The sequence below is a fragment of the Podarcis melisellensis genome (genome assembly GCF_964234715.1).
Source record: "Podarcis melisellensis genome assembly, chromosome: 14".
NCBI classification, from domain to species: Eukaryota; Metazoa; Chordata; class Lepidosauria; order Squamata; family Lacertidae; genus Podarcis; species Podarcis melisellensis.
In genome coordinates, this window is record NC_138546.1 from 2,449,418 (window position 1) to 2,471,447 (window position 22,030).

Genomic DNA, 22,030 nt, shown 5'->3' on the forward strand with positions numbered 1-22,030 from the left:
AACCATTAATAAATAGATTGAATTCCATACTAGCGTTATAGAGACATATCTGAGCATCCTCTAGCACTCAAATATTCCTCCATCTTCAAGGCAGGAAAGCAAATTTCTTGTCCAGTTATGACAAGAAGCCAAACAGAAATCTAAGTGATGATATTGGGGAAGATGTTCAGCAACATAAAACCCCCACTTTTGAAGTCTCTTTTTAAAAAAGTGTATAGCACAATCAACTGAACTGAAAGTACTGAAAAAAGATAACGGATGATTAAGAAAAAATGATCACAATGAGTCCTGCCTTCCTTTTCTCAGTAGGCTTCCACAAACACACATCCTGCCAGTTCTGCTTTCCTCTACCCCATCTGCATTTCATCCTTTCTGTAAGACGCAGAGAGCTGAAGGCAGTTCTCTAGAGCCATCATTGCCAGGACAGGTATTTAATTTTTTGCATCTTGCCATGATTTCTGGTTAAACCAATTTTCATGGTTTCTTATGACACTTCAATCTGTACCCTGCAAAACTCAAAATCAGAAGAGCACATAAATCTACTATAGCAGTGCATTTCAGTGAGATTGTCACAAGCCCAGATGATGAGTAACAAGCCCAAAGCAATCAAATATTATATAATGGTGGTTCCTCTGCAAGCACCCCTTTTTAGCTTGAACTCTTTTTTTCTTTTTTTCTTTTTTGGAAGCCCGCATCCTGATTATTGTAATATTACACTCAGTTAATTGAGAAAATACATAATGACAAAAATCTATTACAAACTCGGTAATGTTTTAAATTAATTTGCAAATGCGCCAAAATAAAATAATGCAGCAAAAATTCATTTCTTTATTTCCCCAAAGTATTCACCAATGAACAACTCAATTAATTAATTCAAAAGTTATGAAAGTTAATACATTTACATTTATAAATAAATATATTTATTTATTTATGTAAATTTATTTATCTTTTATGAATTTATTTCTTTCCCTAATACAGACAATACAGAGCTAGTTGCACCAATGGTCTGACTCTGTATAAGGCAGATTCCTCAGTTTATACATTATGTTTTAGAGTATATCTCTATAGTCTTTTAAAAGTATTCAAATAAGTTCTTATACATTCTCAGTAACCCTAACAACAACTAAGTTTAGATGTAGCAATAGTAGCAGCACCTAAGACTAAAACAGTTCACCCAATACACCTTAGTATTTGGCTCGTGAAAACATTTCCTGTTTTAATAAATCACATACATTCTGCTCCTGGAAAGCTCAAAGTGTCTTTCACAGAGATCTCAGGCAGATCTTCCATTCAGACATTGGACATGCTGCGTGCTGCTTAGCTATAACAACAGGCGGATAGCACTGTGGTCTAAAGCACTGAGCCTCTCAGGCTTGCCAATCGGAAGGTTGGTGGTTCGAATCACTGCAATGGGGTGAGCTCCTGTTACTCTGTCCCAGCTTCTGCCAACCTAGCAGTTCAAAAGCACACCAGTGCAAGTAGATAAATAGGGACCGTTGTGGCTTGTGCCATAAGCGGTTTAGTCATGCTGGCGCCATGACCTGGAAAGCTGTCTGTGGACAAACAGCAGCTCCCTTGGCCTGAAAGCAAGATGTGCGCCGCAACCCCATAGTCGCCCTTGACTGGACTTAACCATCCAGGGGCCTTTACCCTTTTAGCTTATTACAACATAGCATAGCATAGTAATAGTAGTAGTAGTAGTAGTAGTAGTAGTGTAACTGATTTATTAAACACCTTTTAAACTACCATCTTGATGTGATTTACACATAAAATAATTAAAAACAGAATGAGAACCCTCTTTCATGGTAAAGGACTCTCATGGTAAAGACCCATTTACCCATCTGGGAAAGCCCACTGGAACAAAAATGTCTTCAACAGTTTCTGAAAAGTGTAGATAGTGGGCACCTGTCATTTCTCGACAGGGATGCTATTCCACAGGACAGGAGCAGCCACATTAAAAACCCTGCTCTGATTTACTGCAGAGTAGGCTTCTGTGGTCTTTGGAACTTGCAGGAGAGAATCTCCCACAGACATCTACTGGGTATAGAAGGAATAAGGCAGTCTGTCAAGTAATGTGGTCACAAGCTATGTAGGTACTTATATGTCAGTACCAACACCCTGAACATGGCCCGGTAGCAAATTAGCAGCCAGTGCAAATACCACAAGCAAGGTGTTATATGCTTGTGGACATTAACCCCCACAAACAACCTAGCCACCACATTCTCCACCAGCTGCAGCCTGCAGATCAACCCCAAGGGAAGTCTCACTTAGAGTGCATTGCAGTAATCAAAGTGTGACATTACCCATGCATAGATAGCTGGGGTCAAGCTATCTGGTTCCAAGAATGGCTGCAGATATCATAGCAATCAAAGTTGGTAAAAGTCACTCCTAGCCACTGAGGACACCTGTACCTAGAGTAACAGGGTTGAATCTAGGAGCACATCCAAATTATGCACCTGCTCTTTCAACTCCATCCAGGGCAGGCAACTTACCAACTTCCCAGATCCAGGAACTACTTGCTCACAGAGCCTCCTTCTTGACAGGATTCAGTTTCAGACTCAGTTTATTAGTTCTCATCCAGCCCATCACTGCATCCAGACACCGGCCCAGGGCTTCTCATTCCTGATTCAGATGTTACCAAGAAATAGAGTTGGGTATCATCAGTATACTGATGACACCTTGGTCCCAAACTCCCAGTGACTACTCCTACCAGATTCATGTAGATATTAAATAGCATTGGAGGCAATATAGTCCCTGTAGCAGCCCATAGCTCAAAAGCCAAGAAGCTGAGGAGCATCCAATGCTACCTTCTGAAAGCCTCTCTGGAGTTAAGACTGGAACCACTGCCTCTGATACTCATTTCCCATAGGCAATCCAAGAGGATACAATGGTCAAAAATGGCATCAAAAGCTGATAAAGGTCATCCATCAGGGCTACCAAGCCAGGTTCAAATCTGAACCCAAATGGAGATGGGTCTAAAAATTCAGTTTCCTTGAGGAATGCCTGCAGTTGCATCTCCATGACCCTTTCGAGTGCCTTGCCCACAAAGTGGATATTTGCAACTGGACAGTAGTTGTTGAATATCATTAGGTCTCAGAGCATTCTCTTGGTCTAAGCTCTTGCCATTGTTGCATAGTATCTTTGAAACTTGCATAAAAGGGTGTACCAGGTATTCAATGCTAAATTTATCCTCAAATGTTAAGAGTGTTTCCCAATAATAGTTTTCTAGTGATTTTGCATGCAAGAGAGAAAAAGGCATTTCCATTGTCTGAAAGCCAGAAGGGCACTTAAAGTTTCTGCAGATCTGAGCAAGCAATTTAGGAAAATGGACAATTTGTTTTGAGTGGAGCAGCCTGGAAGAGGCTTGCTGCTTAAGAAAATCTAAGACAGAAGATGGATAGTACATCAATAAGTGAAAATATCAATGAAAACACTGGAAATGATTCCTAGCGTTTTTTTTCCTTTCTGTTCCAGAGCTCAATGGCTAGAAGAGGGCTGTCATGTCTTAAGTGCCCAAATTCAAAATCTGGCTTCCCAAAGACTGGAATGCATTTTTTTAGTTTTCGACGGCACCTTCAATAGGGATTAAAACTTTTTTTTAAAAAAAAAAGAACATATGGAACTGACTTGTGTCTGCTGGTCTATATATACATAATTTTATTTGTAAAACACCTTTCCACTGTTAAAACCAAGCGAAAGGTGGCTTACGACACGAAAAGCGTAACAGCCACATAACAAAAGTAGTCATAAGTAATAAATAAAACATCAAAAATACACAACCAAACGGAACAATTTCCACATAAATCACAAGATCTGAAAGAAAACTCCAAAAACCCAACAACAACAACAACAACAACACCCCCCACTTACACACATACACAACAAAAACTGAAACAACACCCCAGGCCAAGAGTTTGCTTGGGGCTTGCTGCGTGCCTGTGATCATACCGCTCTTGGTTCTTGTCATGCTAGCTTGGTTTGTGGCAATTTTTAGTTCACTTTAGGTTCAGCCTATAGCAGGTATATCAACAGTGAACTAGGCTCTGCTGTCAAGCTTTAGTCTGCTGAGCCCAAAACATTGAGCTGCAAGCCTGAAAATGCCATGACTGATGTCAACTCTAACGTAAACCATCTCCTCCCAAGGCAGACAAGAATGGCATAGAGAAGAATGGCGTGCTTTTTAAGGTTGTTTCTGTATTGCATATTCTGTAATATTATATGCATTTGTTTTAATGTTGTTAATGTCCCCTCCATAAAATAAATAGTTTTGCTTTGCTGTTCCCACCCGCCATTTGAAATTCTGCATATTATTTACATTTCCCCCTCCAGTCCCTCTTTGCCTCAGCCAGCCATTTCACCACAGGATCCTTTTTTTGCCTGCAGGGGACAGACACCTAAACAAATAACATTATTCCCCCACACACACCTTAGCCTTTTCCTCTTTGACAGGATTACCTAAAGTACCAACCCCACCCATCCTTAATCTTTTAACTGTTGTTATATGTGTCTGAGTTCTCCAGACAATATTTTATTTTACAATAAAATAGTATCATAGAATTGTAGAGTTGGAAGGGACCCCCAGGGTCATCTAGTCCAATCCTCTGAAATGTGGGGTGGGGTTGTGTTGTGTTTTACTATAATTTAAAAATACTAATAATTTTTACTAAATTTTCTAAAATAAAATTAGTATTTTAGTAAAATTAGTATTACTGTATTTGGAAGACAAACAAGAGTCTAAACAAAGCTACATGACCAGCACTATAAGACTTTTCAACTGAATTTAATGTTTAGTTTACCTTACCATGATATACTGGGAAAGAAAGCCAAGGGACAGTTAGAATCATCTGGCCACCATCTCATTTTATTTACAAAATAAAATGAAATATACTGTTGTAGTAGAAATGCGAAAAATAAGCATTTAATTATTCTTAGCTTTCCTTGAAAAAATACCCGCTGCCTAAAAGCAAAGTGTATTTAATTAGTAAGTGAATATATTCTGAAGAAGATGTTGAACATTTAGACTAATACAAAACATTTATAATTCAGCATAAGATTAAGTCTCTGAATGGGTAATAGATGGGGGGTAATGGAAGAAAAGAGTGTGCATTGCTGTAAAACAAATAAACGCATGACATCACCTTCCCATAAGAAATAAAAGACTATTTCCTAACTTTTCTGCTTTGGGCAATGCATGTTGCTGATTGCTGACAGGAGTAGAGAGAATCTGCCTTTTTTTAAAAAAAAAAACGGGGCTTGTGTATGTCTGTTGCATAATGCCAATGGAGGGCACAGGGTCACCACCTAAATATAAAAGACAGAGTGCACAGACAGTTCCAATGCACAAAAACAATGGCAGAGTGCCAAGCAGAGTTATGAGTTTAAGCACAGAGATCGAGAACAGTGGGGAGTAAGAAGTTTGGGGTGAAAAGTTTATCATAAGATTGGTATTGAAGACTGCTCATGAGCTCTGCACAAGCATGCAAGCTTTGAAGGAGACAGCTCTTCAGCTGGCTTTTAATGAACTTTCCCACCATCCCTACTTTTGACAATCAGTTGGCATTTTTTAAAAAGAGAAACTACAAGCTTAGTAATTTCCAGTCCTGCAAAGTTAATTTAGAAACTGAAGTAGTTCAGCCAAATGAACTTTTTAGTCTATAAAATGTTCATCCTCGGCATTCAGTGTTATAAACTGCTGTGCTGAGGTATAGGGCCCAATAACAAATCAGGAGCCACATAAAAACTATCATCAGGTGAAGCTTTCCCCTTTCCCCATAATTATATTTCCATTAAAATATACAGTCTTACCCAGTTTAATTTGTGCCAGTCACACAGCTACTAAAGGCACAAGGTATCATTCACTTTGTTCCTGTTCTTCATGCTGCAAGCTGCTCCCCTTAGAATAGAGGGGAGGGAAGATGCAGACAATGCTTCACATTCCTTCCTCAGTCCTGCCTTTTCAATGCTTGCAGCAAACTTTCCAAATATTTAGAGTGTCAGACTAAGACCTGGGAACCCTAGGTTTCAACCCCCACTTGGCTAGTCACTACTTCCCAGCCTAATCAGGGTTGTTGTGGGAATTAAATAGGATGGGGAGAACCATGTTTGCCACCTTGAGCTCCCTGGAGAATAAGATGGGATATAAACGCAACAAATAACATTTCAGCTATGAAAAGTGCTTATGCAACTATTTTCTAACTTGCACTCTGCCTTATATCAAAGGAATGCTATGACTAAAGAAACAGAAATATTCAAATTCATGACCCAGTTAGAACTCACACAGTTAGGTGCAGATCAAGGGGGCATTCCTTGCAGCACCCCTGAGAAGAGAGGAAATAAACAGAATAATGAAGCAAATGAGTATTGTTAAGGTGCCAGGCCCAGACAGATTTTCTGTGGAGTGATCCAAGTCTCATCTTGACTTATTAACCCCCAAACTGCATTCCGTTTACTAGGAAGCTTCGGAAAGATCCTCACTCTCCCATCCTTCTCTGTACGCAACACAAATTCCAAATTCTGTAATTCCAAAACCTGGCAAACACCCAAACTCTGAGTTAAATCTCACTAATCAACACTGACAGCAAAATCCTTGTAGCAGCTCTAGTGGATAGGCTTCAGGAAGTGATGAGCATCCTAATCCACCCAAACCAGGTTGGATTTATATGACACCATCAAAGGGTAGATAAGCTCCATCTTGTAATTGATCTAGTAGCACTCAACAGTACCAGCACATTGCCATTAGACTTGCTGTCCTTGGATGCTGAAAATGAATTTGATTTGGTGCAGTGGCTCTTTTTATTTACCCTAGGGCACTGGCTCTGTGGTATACCCCAAGAACGTGTGCACTGGGTGAAAACCATGTACATAACACCTATGTCCAGGATACAGGCAAATGGCACATTGTCAGGTTCGCCCCCCCTCCCCGTGCAGAGGGTAACCAGACAGGGATCCCCCCTTTTCCCACTGATATTTCATCTTTTTCTAGAGCCCTTAATATTTGCCTTACAGCAAAATACCAATATCTGGGGTTCGCAATATGGGGAGATTTGAACATGCAGCTTGTTGACGTGATGAGACTAAGGCCAAATATAGCCCAATGTTATTCAACCAAAAGAAAATATACTTTTTTCTGCAATGATTTCATCTTAATGAATAAATGCAATTCCCTGCATATAAATACAAAAACATCCAGAGTGTATTTTGGTTTTTGGAAAGCAATTAGAAATAAATAATAGAGCTGAAATATTCATAGCAATATATTTATTCAAACTTTATAGTAAATTTTGATTAGCTTTCCATGCACATTCTGTAGAAGACAAATGCTTCAAGTATTCAAAACAAGTTAATCAAACCCTAAACAAAATAAATATGGTTTTTATGGTAACCTAAGGAATTTTTAAAAAACAATATATAATATATAAGTGTAGCAGGCAGCACTTAAAAGGAAAGGTCTTCTGTATGTCTCTTCAGTAGCAATATGTAACAATACACTACTTGGTTTTTGTATTACAGAATTATAATATTAAGTAATGCAAGATGCTGGATGTATAACAATCTCCATACTAAGGCCTGTTCTATTTCCTATCCTCTTTCCTAGCCCACCTTTCTGTACTGCTTTCTTTTATACCTCCCAAATATTGTTGGTGTCCCATCAGAGTTGTGGATTTCTGTTCAGTTTTTTGGCTGCTAACTGCAGTAAAGCACCCCCATTGATCAACCCAATATCAAAATCACAGACATGCTTACTTCTGTGATTAATCAAGCCAGTAGACATTGTTGCCCTAAATAATAATTTAAGTTTCTGTTCCATACATAACAATCCTGCATTCTGAGTGTTCCAAGCACATCACAGCCATCAGCAGCTGGTTGGCAATGGAGGCTTATTTTGCATGGACTAAGGGCTGAAGGGCCAGAGATGCTTGTTCTGCCCAGTGAGTCACTCTTATGCAAGCTAAGACAGAGGCATGACATTTCTTCCTCTCTCCTACACAAACATAGGCTTTGACAATTTTATACGGCAGGTATGGGGCTGACCTGAGACAGCAAAACTTATCTAATACCACTTGTTGAATTCATGGCTTGAAGCAGAGACATTTTAGCTCACAGCTGACACGTGTAGCCACTATGCAATGCCACCTCTCAGCAAACAGTTTCCACACAGATACCAAGCTCATACAGTTCAGACATTAAGTGATATGGCAAAATGCATATCTCCAACAGGCTATGTTTGGTAGAAAGTTCAAATGCAAGCAGTTTGCCATGGGATGCATTGAACAAATCACTACATGTAGATTACCCCACCCATCCCTGAACCCCACAGTGAATCACACTGACAACATAAGAGGAGCCCTTCAGCTGAATCAGACCAAAGGCTCATCTAGCCCAGCATCCAATTCTTCACTTGCATCCACTGAGACCTTGTCTCCACTATTAAACCAAATGAACCTTGAAAGGTGTCCAGAGCACTGCCTAGTCCTGTTGGATGAGTTTCTGTTAGTAAGGCTTGAGGATGTAGACATGGTGCTTGGATCAGTCAGGGCAACCACTTGCACTCTGGACCTTTGCCCTTTTTGGCTGATAAAAACTTGCAGGGATGGGACAGCTGGCTAGGCCAGGGAGGTGATTAATACCTCCTTTCGAGAGGGGGTGGTCCCTGCCTACTTGAAGGAGGCAGTGGTAAAATAACAAATGACCTTTTGTTTGCCAAGCATTTAGTTGTTTAAACATTTGTAATCTGTAATAGGTTTTCATAACAATATCTATTTTGATAAAAAAATGTCTATAATGCAGACCCTCCAAGTGTCCCTATTTTCCAGGGATGTCCCTGATTTTGAGAAGCCGTCCCAGTTTCTGATTTGATCCTGGAATGTCCCATTTTCCTTAGGATGTCCCTATTTTCATTGGAGAAATGTTGGAGGGTATGGAGGTATCCGACTCCCGAGCCATCTAAAGGCATTTCTGTATAGGGAAAGGTTTTTTTTTAATATTTAATGTTTTATATACGTTGGAAGCTGCCCAGAATGGCTGGAGTAAGATGTGTAGGGTATAAATAGTAAAATTATCATTATGGAATGGGACGTCCCTATTTTCATCAGATAAATGTTAGAGGGTATGTACAATGTGTTAGAACAAAGGAACTGCATTGCAGGGGGTTGTACTAGATGATCCTCGGGATCCCTTTGAATCTACAATTCTATGATTCTATGACATATCATAAAGGCAGCCCATAAGATAGTTCTACTGTCTTAAGTTTTAACTGTATTGTATGTTTACCCATTTTGTTCTTTCCTGATGCAATGATACAAAAATAAAAATCTTAACTCATTACAATGCTGAAAAATATAATCTATAGATTGCTATTCTAAAAGCCACTTACGTGTACTCGTTGGTGAAGGCTGTGGTTTCCCTGCCATTGTGCAGCCATTTGAATTCCAAAGGCCAGCTACCTTCTGCCAAACATGTAAGCACAAGGCGGTTCCCTTCTAGGTGAGTCTGGGGCAAGCCTGGCTCTGTCTTGAAATAGGGTGCAACGTCATCTGAAATAGGATAGAAAAATAAAGTCAAAATGAGGGAACGAGGTTGTGAAATTGCTTTATGTTCTTTTTCAAGACAGACTACAAATCAAGCGCTTATGGTTTTGATTTTTCTAGAAAGGGTTCAGGTACCTCCTAGAATTTCACACCAACCAAAGAGAACAGACAGAAAATGCCCATCCAAATTCTTTATTTAATCTTCCCATCATAGGTGTTTCAATACACATCACATATATGTACATATTGCTACTCTAATAATCTAACTTCTATGCAAATAAGAACATAAGAAGGGTATGCAGGATCAGGCCCATCTAATCTAGCTTCCTGTTCTCATAGTGGCTCACAGACACCTGCAGGATTCAATGTCAATGGCACTCTCCCTTCTGCGGTTTCCGGCAGTTGGTATTCAGAAGCATTACTGCCTTTGATCATGCAGATGGAGCAAAATCATCCTGGTTAAAAGCCATTGTTAGCCTTATTCTCCATGAATTCATCTAATCCTCTTTTAAAGCCATCTAAGTTGGTGACCGGGATGCAGGTGGCGCTGTGGGTTAAAGCCTCAGCGCCTAGGACTTGCCGATTGAAAGGTCGGCGGTTCAAATCCCTGCGGCGGGGTGCGCTCCCGCTGCTCGGTCCCAGTGCCTGCCAACCTAGCAGTTCGAAAGCACCTCCGGGTGCAAGTAGATAAATAGGGACCGCTTACCAGCGGGAAGGTAAACGGCGTTTCCGTGTGCGGCTCTGGCTCGCCAGATGCAGCTTTGTCATGCTGGCCACGTGACCCGGAAGTGTCTCCGGACAGCGCTGGCCCCTGGCCTCTTGAGTGAGATGGGCGCACAACCCCAGAGTCTGGCAAGACTGGCCCGTACGGGCAGGGGTACCTTTACCTTTAAGTTGGTGACCATCACTACTTCAACTAATAACAATAACAAAAAAAATATTATTTGTATCCCCCCCATCTGACTGGGTTGCCCCAACACTCTGGGCGGTTTCCAACAGCAGTGTACCTATTTACTACTGGCCAAGTTTTGAGAAATGATTTTTGTTGAAATTAATTTAATCACAAAACAGTAAGTGTAGTGGTACCTCGGGTTAAGAACTTAATTTGTTCTGGAGGTCCGTTCTAAACCTGAAACTCTTCTTAACCTGAAGCACCACTTTAGCTAATGGGGCCTCCCGCTGCCACCATGACACCACTGTGCAATTTCTGTTCTCAACCTGAAGCAAAGTTCTTAACCCGAGGTACTATTTCTGGGTTAGTGGAGTCTGTAACCTGAAGCGTCTGTAACCCGAGGTACCACTGTATTTCCTGCAGTGCCAGCCTGCCCATGAGGCAGGCTAAAGCAACTGAGGTTGCATGGCGGTGGCTTCTTCCAGTGAGATCTTGCAGAACTTGCATGAGATATCACAAGATATTGCCATAAACCATTGCAGCTACATGACCCCCGTAAGCAAGACTTAGGTGAGAAGGACACCTTCCTGTTTCATCTCAGGTGGGGAAATGGGACGGGTGCCCCTGACCTCCATGCCCTTGTTGGCTTTGCTAGGTGTCTGGGATGGACTGAATGAAGACTATTGCTTTAAAACTCTGGTCCAACAACCATTAGCTGCAGCACAAATGCTTACAGCTAAAGGTTGGAAATATTTGAAGAGAATTAACAAAGAGGCCTGATACAGACATGCGTGTTCTTTACTGATAATGCAAAATATTGGGGCAATATTTTTTTTAAAAAAATTAATGTTTGGCAAAGTTTTATTCAGCATATAAATAAACGATAGAAATAATATTCAGACCCTCCCACATAGATATGCCTGTATTTTGAATGTTTTTTTTTATGATATTGATTATTTTTGATGGAGTAGATTCTGTATCATTTACATGTATCTGCCCAAGGATAGAGAAAATAATACTACTTTATAACATTTCACCACTCACCTCCTGCTCTGATAATTAAAGACAATAGCTGTTTCTTTTTCTTTTTTTCATATCCTATCCCATCCTTTCCCAGACTAGTAACCTTTTCTTATTCCTTTCTTCTAGGTATGTATGTATTTATGAATCTCTCACTGCCCACTTATCTCAATATAAGGATGTATCTTTCTTTGTACTGAAAATTAAATCAAGATAAATTAATTTCTGAAAAATCTTCATCAGTGACCAAAATGTTGAAAAGATAATACGGGGTGGGGGGGTGGAGGATTAAAAAACAGAGAGAGAGAGAGAGAGAGAGAGAGAGAGAGAGAGAGAGAGAGAGAGAGAGAGAGAGAGAAAGTCAGGATCTTAGAGGAATGGATATCTATACTGAAGTTATATCATTATTATGCCACTCATCCTCAGGCCTTAACTTTTTTCATATATTTTATTTTTTTAAAAATGCTTCATAGAATGAGAGCATACCGTATCGCTGTACAAGATATTTGAATCCTACACAAAAAACAATGAAGGGAAAATACAATGATAGAACTTGGTAATAAATGTATGCCAGGATTTCCTTACATGCCCAAGTAACTTTCAAAACCAATATGTTACCTTTCCTCTCATCTTCCCATTCCAGCTCCCCACCCCCTGCATAAAACTTTTAAAAGCCATAGTAGGGCATAGCTGCCTGCTGTTATTGCCTTTTTCATGAAGTTTGTATGAGTGTGCTGTCTCACACTCAAATTTAAATAGATGTGGAATTGATCTCAGAAGCAACAGAGAGGGAGAAGGTTGGGAGGAAGAGGTTTCAGAAACTGAAGAGGTCACTGGGAGCAGGGAAAGTTTGTGGCGGAGTGAAGTCCAAAATCAGAAACAGAGGCAATGGCAGAAGCAGGAGAGAAGGGAGGCCAAGTGGCAGAGATGTTTTAAGGGGGGTGTCTCCTGCTCCTGCTGCAGCAAGCTCCCCTCCCTCCTGGTCTCCTAGGACCAGAAGAGGTATGAAGAGGGAGGAGCAGAGAGAAGCACATCAGCATAGTCTCAGATTGCTTGGGAAGGACCTGCGGGGGGGGGGATGGAGAGAGATTTAGGCAGCTGTGGGAAGGCAGAGACCTTCAGTCTGCATAACTGCCTCATAGGGACAAGAAGTACAGAGAAGAGTTGCTGGGCTCACTAGGCCTGGTACACCTGAGCCAGCCTTGCTTCTGCTGATAAAGATTTAACTCCATGTGATGTTTTGCTGACTGGGTCCCTGACACTTGGTTCACCCTCTCAATTTAATTATTTTAAATTTTAGCTGTGATCTAAAATCCAGGCTTGGTAATGTAATTAAACTGTTTCTGTTATGGTATTGTCTGCAAATATCAAGGCCCAAGTTAAGCAGGATATAACAATCCTTTTAAACTTCATTGTTTATACTCAGCACTCACATATGATGAAAATGTTAATATATAAAGCTGTTACAAAGTAATATCTTATTCAAGGTTTTTTTATCATGCATTGTTTTCTTTTGAAATGCAAAGATGTGATTTGTATTTATAATTTCAAATGTTTAATATAAATGCAATTTTATTAAAAGTTTTACCACAATAAATTTATTATCTGCACACAATGAGAGATTAGTTGCACAAAAGACTACATAAGATTGTGCAGCAAGAGCTGGGGAAGATGATAGAGTCTAAGTGTCCAAGTGTAAATATATGACCCGACACAATAATTTCCATGAGGGGGGCATGCCAGTTGAACTAGGTTAAACACTATTCAGGTTTGCTGTTTAAATTAAATAGCACTGAATCCAAAGTTCACCTGATATTACCTATAGCTACTGGAGTTGTTTACCATCCACCACAGGGAACTGCTGTTTAGCAGGCTATGTACTCCAACACATTCAGCCCCGAGACTGAAGTACCGGTAAGTTATATGCCTCCATTCAACAGGGCTTACTTCTTAATAAATGTGCATAAGAACACACTCATAAGTTGCTAAGGTTTCCTGATGTTCAAGCAAAGGCACTCACTTCCTAACAGTGTGCATTGTCCTGAACCCATATTTGATTCTTGTTAGAACTTAGTTCTATTAATTTCAATGGGTCTACTCCAAGCAGAACTGTTTCAAGTCTTGGATCTCTTGTTACTACTCTTGAACTTCTGAAACTTGGCCTTTGTCCTCAAATTGGATTTATTGTTGTCACTCATTTGCCTTGTAAGGGCACCTGGATTAGCTGCTGCTCTTGCCTAGCTATTGTGTTTGTACTGTTAAACAGGTATAGTAAAAGTTTAGTACTTTACTTTTACAGTAATCACCTCTTAGGTGGGAGACAGGACACGGGGATTGTAATGTAGAGATGTCCTGTAAGGCAAGGCAAGGGGCAGAGGAATGGGACAAGGCTGTGGAATTGGATTCTGGGGTGGAGTCCAGTGGTTGGGGGGGAGGTGTTGATATGTTTGTTGGGGAGGGATTAAGCAGGTTATTGATCTGAGGTCCTGCCTCATTACTATTGGACATCCCAAGAGGAGAGGAGGCGCTGTCTGACCTGTCTTTGGCATTGCCTCCCATTCTAGAAATGCACCCCAGCTCCAGGGAGGTGCCTGAGGATGAGTCAGACAGTGGACCAGCCTGGAGGAAGAGGTGGGCCAAAGGACTTATTGCTGAGAGGACACTGGGCCATAGGCAAAAATCAGATGTTGTGAAGCAATATTACTGGACTAAAGGCTGACATACAGCTGACCAGATATTAGTTGGTGCCTTCTTTGAGCCCTCTGCCAGGTATGGTCCATGGAAAGTATGAAAAATGCGTCCTTTGATGTGCCCCTTCCCCAGGGGCAGAGCACAATATTCTAATAATAATAATAATTTATTATTTATACCCCGCCCATCTGGCTGGGCCTCCCCAGCCACTCTGGGCGGCTTCCATAGAAACCAAACATATAGTAAAATATCACACGTTAAAAACCTCCCTGAACAGGGCTGCCTTAAGATGTCTTCTGAATGTCAGGTAGTTGTTTATCGCTTTGACATCTGCTGGAAGGGCGTTCCACAGGGCGGGCGCCACTACCGAGAAGGCCCTCTGCCTGGTTCCCTGTAACTTTGCTTCTCACAATGAGGGAACCGCCAGAAGGCCCTCGGCACTGGACCTCAGCGTCCGGGCAGAACGATGGGGGTGGAGACGCTCCTTCAGGTATACTGGACCGAGGCCGTTTAGGGCTTTAAAGGTCAGCACCAACACTTTGAATTGTGCTCGGAAACGTACTGGGAGCCAATGTAGGTCTTTCAAGACCGGTGTTATATGGTCTCGGCGGCCGCCCCCAGTCACCAGTCTAGCTGCCGCATTCTGGATTAGTTGTAGTTTCCGAGTCACCTTCAAAGGTAGCCCAACGTAGAGTGCATTGCAGTAGTCCAAGCAGGAGATAACCAGAGCATGCACCACTCTGGCGAGACAGTCCGCAGGCAGATAGGGTCTCAGCCTACGCACCAGATGGAGCTGGTAAACAGCTGCCCTGGACACAGATTTGACCTGTGCCTTCTAATAAAGTATGTTCAATTTTTTTTTACTCTTTACTGTATTTGAAGTTCTGACCTCAAATATAGTTGTGTTTATACCCTCTGGTATAATACGTGGTGCTAGGCTGTTCTGCTTCTTGCATTCACAAGAATTAAATGCAGTTCATTAAACTCTCTTTAGAAAGTTAGAAAAGTAAGCTTGGATGAAATGATTATCACAGCAGGACATGTCTCAGGATAAATGAAGAATTTTGATAGCAGCTTTGAACAAAAACATCCTGTAGAACAGCAAGATTAATGTGCCTTTCAACATTGTCTTTAACCAGACGGTCTTAAAATTACTATTTTTTTTTGAAGAAAAAATCCGCTTTGGGGTTTGAATGAGAGAGTTTTTAATAGTGTGCAAGTGTTGGATATACTGTAGTTTTGAAACTATCATCAACCTGTGGATCAAAATTGCTAACAAGATTCCATGATAGGAAAGCACAAGCAGGAGCTGGAGAATCAGTCATAAAAAGGCTCTTCTTCAGCGGGGAGAAAATATCAAAAGAGCATTTTTTTATTCATTCTATGCCCTTTTGCAGTTATTTTACACATCAATAGGAAAAGGATCTAGCCAACATTATGTATGATCTCTTACCAATCCCCGCGACGGGGTGAGCTCCTGTTGCTCAGTCCCTGCTCCTGTCAACCTAGCAGTTCGAAAGCATATCAAAGTTCAAGTAGATAACTAGGTACCACTCCGGCAGGAAGGTAAACGGCATTTCTGTGTGCTGCTCTGGTTTGCCAGAAGCGGCTTAGTCATGCTGGCCACATGACCCGGAAGCTGTACGCCAGCTCCCTTGGCCAATAAAGCGAGATGGTCAGGAGTCCCTTAACCTTTATATAAATAAAAATGCCATGAACATAGGTAAAGGTAAAGGTACCCCTGCCCGTAAGGGCCAGTCGTGTCCGACTCTAGGGTTGTGCGCTCATCTCACTTAAGAGGCCGGTAGCCAGTGCTGTCCGAAGACACTTCCGGGTCACGTGGCCAGCGTGACGAAGCTGCTCTGGCAAGCCAGCACCAGCGCAGCACATGGAAATGCTGTTTACCTTCCCGCTATAAAGCGGTACCTATTTATCTACTTGCTCTTAGGGGTGCTTTCGAACTGCTAGGTGGGCAGGAGCTGGGACCGAAAGACGGGAGCTCACCCCGCCATGGGGATTCGAACCACCGACCATACGATCAGCAAGTCCTAGGCACTGAGGTTTTACCCACAGCGCCACCCGCGTCCCCGCCATGAACATGGATATCCCTTATTTTCAGGCGAGGGGGAGTTAGACTCTGTTGATGTGCTGTGCACCAAATTCTTTAATGCAATGCATAGGATTTCCTGAGTCAAGAGTAAGTCTTTCCTCCAAGGGTGGGAGCTAGGAGTCCAAGATCTGCCCCTAGTCACCTCTTCCAGGATGCAGAACAACAGTGGACATTATGGGTGAAGAAGGAGCAGAGCTTGAGAAGAGAGTTTCCTGGGTATAGCAGTGGGCAAGTCAAGCTCAATGTGGAACTGCCATCTCTCTAATAGAATCTAGAATACAGGCACTGAATGGAAAATACTCACTGCTCCAGGCTTAGTACACTCTGAAAGAGAATTTGGGCTTCACTGATGCCCATGGCAAAACCTCTAACTATTATCAAAGAACTTCTGTTAGTAACATTTTTCTTTAAAACTACAAGAAAAATGTGTTTTTAAAAAACCCACCCACAGTAGGTTTCAGAACTATGGAGAAAAAGGCATAAAAGTTTTATATAACTTAATTATGAACAGTTTGCATGCTGCAGCCCATAAGCAAGTAAGTAAAGTTTGCCCCAGGGTCCTCTCAAATCAATGGGAATTGCCAGCATGTGTGAAAGGCAGTTGTGGAATAAATCCACTAGTCCGCTTTTCCCCCCTCTAGGAAACTACTGAGCTATCCAATGAAACTGATGTCTAAAAACCAAATAGTTACCCAAATTATCTCTTTCTATCCATTTTCATTAGTTTATACCAACACCTACGTTAATAGAAAGATAATTCCACTCTGGGGATATTTTCCTGTTTCTTCTTTCTAGCTTAATCTTCTCCCCATATTCTTTTACTGTCCCCCAACCGACACTTCTTGTATGTTACAAAGCTGTTGTCGGCGCCTTTGGGCACTTGCCTCTCTACAGCTGATGAGTAAAAAGAAAAAAAGCTTGAAAATAAGTCCTCAACAATTGCAGCTGAAATACTTGCATTATATTTTACTGTGCTGAAGCACAGATCAACCTTCCACAACAAGGGGTTTCTTCGACTCCATGGTTTGAACAGGAAATATTGAGGTCTAACTTGGTGAGCTACTATAAACCTGGTGATGCCTGAACAGATTAGAAGGAAAATGGGCTTCTGACCAATACCAATTCCTACAACTGGCAGGTAGTATGATTTTAAATTCTGGGAGCCTTGGTATTCTGCCTTTGCCTAGTCAAGCACCTACTGAACAATACCTTCAGGTCTAGATCTAAGTACAACCATCCATGGTCTTGGCCTGTCCATGACCAGGAACACCTGGCAACTCCAGCTGTACTCGTCAAAGTTTAAGGTCATTGGATATTATCTAGAACTCCATCTGACACCTGACCTTCTACAATTCAAATGGCACTGTAATAAAATTGTCCTCAAAATTCAATATTATTAGAAGTTTAATTTTAATGGACCTACTAAAGCATTATTAAAAGAATATAGTTTTAAAGATTATAAAACACTCTGATGCTCTGTAAGATATAAGAAGAAGAAGAAGAAGAAGAGTTTGGATTTGATATCCCGCCTTTCACTCCCCTTCAGGAGTCTCAAAGCGGCTCACATTCTCCTTTCCCTTCCTCCCCCACAACAAACACTCTGTGAGGTGAGTGGGGCTGAGAGACTTCAGAGACGTGTGACTGGCCCAAGGTCACCCAGCAGCTGCATGTGGAGGAGCGGAGACTTGAACCCGGTTCCCCAGATTACAAGACTACCGCTCTTAACCACTACACCACACTGGCTCTCTTCAAGAAATTGTATCGCCTTTAGATTTGTTTTTCACATTAAGTACAAATCATCCATTTATAAGTTACACTCAAACTGAGTTCAACCAAAATGGAAAATAAGCAAGATTTCAATCTGAAAAGGTTATCACAACCATGAAAATTATAAATTCCTATTCCCCTGGCTCACAACAATTTGAGAGTTTACAAAGTATTTTATCTCCCTTGATACACATAAATATGACTAGGAACATTTCTACTGTTTCCCCAGATGGAAACCATAAGATATTCAATGTTGGTTATGGAATAGCAGGCACACTATTGGTTGTTTTGAATCTCCAAGAAGTAAATCCTCTTAACTCCAAATGTTAGTGATAGTGGTCAGCTGTTTTTGAATATCCACCATTCTGTATTATACATCTTTTCATGAAAACATGGCCCAAGGCCGCAATTTACCCCAAAGAAGAAGAAGAAGAAGAAGAAGAAGAAGAAGAAGAAGAAGAAGAAGAAGAAGAAGAGTAGTTTGGATTTGATATCCCGCCTTTCACTCCCTTTAAGGAGTCTCAAAGCGGCTCACATTCTCCTTTCCCTTCCTCCCCCACAACAGACACTCTGTGAGGTGAGTGGGGCTGAGAGACTTCAGAGAAGTGTGACTGGCCCAAGGTCACCCAGCAGCTGCATGTGGAGGAGCGGAGACACGAACCCGGTTCCCCAGATTACGAGGCTACCGCTCTTAACCACTACACCACACTGGCTGGCTCCATAGGATCATTTTACCTCAGTTATGAGACATTTTGGTCAAAAGAGGATTCTGAAACAATACAGAAACCTGCAAAAGCAGTGAAATTTGTATACTCCCAGGTCTTCCCTCTTGGGAAATAGAAATCTCTAAGAAATCTTCTGAAATGAGAACTTTATAATTGAGTGCAGAATGAACTTAGAAGCTGATATAGCCAGTGGTCACATGCCTTCTTTAGAGCAGGCATGGTCAACCTGTGGCCATCCAGATGTTGTTAGACTCCCAACACCTATCAAGCCCCAGCAACCATAGCCAATGGTCAGAGATTGTTAGAGTTGTAAGTTCCTCACCCCTGCTATAAAACAATTCTAGATAATGGTTCCCTGCAATACTAAGACAAATCCAACCATTTAGATCCTTAGTGCTTGGTTTTAACAAAGGAATACTCTATGACATCAGGCTAAGAAGATGTGGAATTGCCAGCTACAAAGATTTCTTTTATTTCTATTTTCCTTTGTTTTGTCTTCTAGCTTTTCTGAGCCCTGAAGTAATTCCTGAACTTTCTAGCCCTTCAGTTCTTCAGGGACACATACCTTTTTTACATTCTGAAGAAAAAGTCATTTCATACAAAATTATTATTACTGATAATATAATTAATGAACCTATTGCAACTCATCAGTATAAAGTTTTTCATCTTCCTCAGTTACCTTTACAGAAACAAATCAAATGCAAATCCCAATACTAGCAGGTTAAATCTGCAATATGGGATGGTGTGCGTGGGTTTGGGAGAGAGACTTCCTTTGTATCAACAATTTGACTCCATAGCAAGCAAAAGCTTATATACAAGCCAATACAATACATAATTATTCCCTTTGTAGCAAAGCCTAATGTACATTATTACAAAATTACTAAGTAATATGCTATCCGTTCCCCACTACACTTTCAATCATGCTGTTAATTAAGAACAGGAAATCTTCAAAAGTACTTTTGAGTTGCCTGCGTTGCTGGCCTAGAAGCAGAGGGAAGGGAAGCAATTTCGGGAAAGGTGGTGAAATGGACAGAGTAAAACCTTCACTTGATAAGATTCAACATGCTTTACCAAGACCCTTCAGTAAATAGACTAGCTGAGTTTGGCAAATGATTCTGAGTTCTCCAGAGGGATTAGATGCCACAGTACATGCTCCAACTTCAGATTAGAAAGGTCTTTCAATTACTAGGGGGCATGAATAATTATATCACCAGACCTGCACTAATCCATTAAATCATAACTGAATATTTTCTAATAAAAGGTGCAGTCTGAACTATGAACTCAGAAGCCCCTTTCTACACTTAAAATGAAATTTTGAGAGTTCCTTGGGAGGGAGCATGCTTCCATTCCTAAGAAATCTTGAGGAGATGCTATAGAATGCATAAAGGTTCATTTCTGTCACCTCCAAATAAAGTTTTGAGTACTGATCAGGTAAGAAATGGAATGCAGTCACATAAATTTTCAATCAACAGTTTATGGGTGGCATTGTATGTCCCTGCCTACACTGACCTTACACATGAGTGTACTTTGCATTTATGGATTTTATAAGGTTTCAAACAGCTCTTCATTAAAGGTACAGTTGAATACTTTTCTCATTACATGGCAGGGGGCGCTTCATATTATGTAGCTCACTAAAGGAGAAAGCAAGGACAGGGGAGCCAGTTCACAATGTTCAAATCCAGTCTCTCTGTCCATTTCCCAGTACTCCGTGAATCAGAAGTGGCCCGTCTCATTTCACTGACTGAGTTGAAATGGCAAGATGCTGCCCACCCTCACACTGCTGCCCCTCTGCCAAAGCCTCACTTACTGAGCCCGTGAAGGATCTAGCTGGAAGCTGTCGTCTCCACTTCTCCTTACTTCCCCAGCAGCAGTGGCAGGGACAGCCAGAATGGCCAAGTGGGTGCTGCCCATTGGGATTCCACCACCCGAGGTAGTTGCCTCAGTCTGCCCCATGGGTGGGTTGGTCCTGCTGTGAATCCTTAGCACAGGCATAGGCAAACTTGACCCTCCAGATGTTTTGGGACTACAACTCCCATCATCCCTAGCTAACAGGACCAGTCGTCAGGGATGATGGCAATTGTCGTCCAAAAACATCTGGAGGGCTGAGTTTGCCTATGCCTGCCTTAGCATAACCAAGAAACAGAACCCAGCATGGATGAAAGAAAGCTTCATTCTCAAAAGCTAAAATTATCAGATGCAGGAAACAGATGTGTTGTGCGGATGCCCCAAGTCTTCTGCACGTGACACAAGCAAGCCCCATGGTGTGCATGCTGTATGGCCAGCACAAAACTTAGAGGGCTAGCCCCTTCATGGAAAATTTTCAGGAGAGTGCCCCCCACCCACTTGGCGACCCTGGTTGGAGGAATATTGAGCACAGTGTTTGTGGTGTATGTGTGCAATTGTAGCATCAGTTTGTGTTTTTGCTTGATGTGCCCATATCATGCTCACCACCTTAGCTCTTTTGAAAGGACCAGTTAAGGTACTGATTTTTTTTAGAAAATTGAAGTAGGCATAAGATGCGGTACAGAAAAGTTTATGTGAGAGAATGGAGAAATTAAATCCCAAATAGCATAATAGAACAGTTTTGAAATTCCAAGGCAATGTGGCCATATCACATGAAATGTCTGGTTCAGTCACAAAGATCAACAATTTTCAGTTATTAAAGGCAACATATATATCCCATTCCTTTCTGATATTATTCTGTTCAGGTTTGTCAGTCATTAAACTAGAAAAGGTCATCACCTTCATATTTAATGCCAAAAGTAGCTTTGCGCTGTTTCACATTTTATTTTGTATGCTGTTCCTTTCCTATTAATTTCTGATCCTTATTCGTGAACTAGAAACAGTTTGCAAATTGGGAAGGAAACTAGCCCTCTGCATTTTACGAAGAACTGATTCTCACTGTGAATTTTGCACTCCAACATGGATACTAGAGCTCTGCAACCAATTTGTCCAAATCCCAAACAGATTTGTTTACAATTTGTGCTGAATCCATATAGGCAGCTACAAATCACTTCAGAGCAGGTAGACCCAATAAATACATTTGTAGTGGGTTGTGCTGATCTAGAATGGAAAAAACCGTCTCTCTAAAGGCAGAGATACAGTCTGTAAAATGCTGCAAGTATTAATTACAGCTCCATATAATGAGAATGCCAAGGGAAGGAGAGGGGAAGGAATGAGTTAGATGGATTTGGAGGCCAGGATAGGATAATATTTATTATATATCCTTCCTTTGACCATCCCTTTTGCAGCATAAAATGTGACAAGGGTGGGACAAGGGTGCTTAACCTTATTCATA

The 22,030-nt window shown here is 41.3% G+C and overlaps 1 protein-coding gene across 6 annotated transcripts in view; it reads right to left on the minus strand.

Moving 5' to 3' along the window:
* The window catches only part of SDK1 (sidekick cell adhesion molecule 1), a 597,718-nt gene that overhangs the window by 442,193 nt on the left and 133,495 nt on the right, over positions 1-22,030 (minus strand). For all 6 annotated transcript variants that reach the window (XM_081889040.1, XM_081889039.1, XM_081889043.1 and 3 more), the window contains exon 3: positions 9,374-9,533. In XM_081889040.1, coding sequence (XP_081745166.1) covers positions 9,374-9,533 — 160 coding nt within the window. The remainder of the gene's footprint in view (positions 1-9,373; positions 9,534-22,030) is intronic.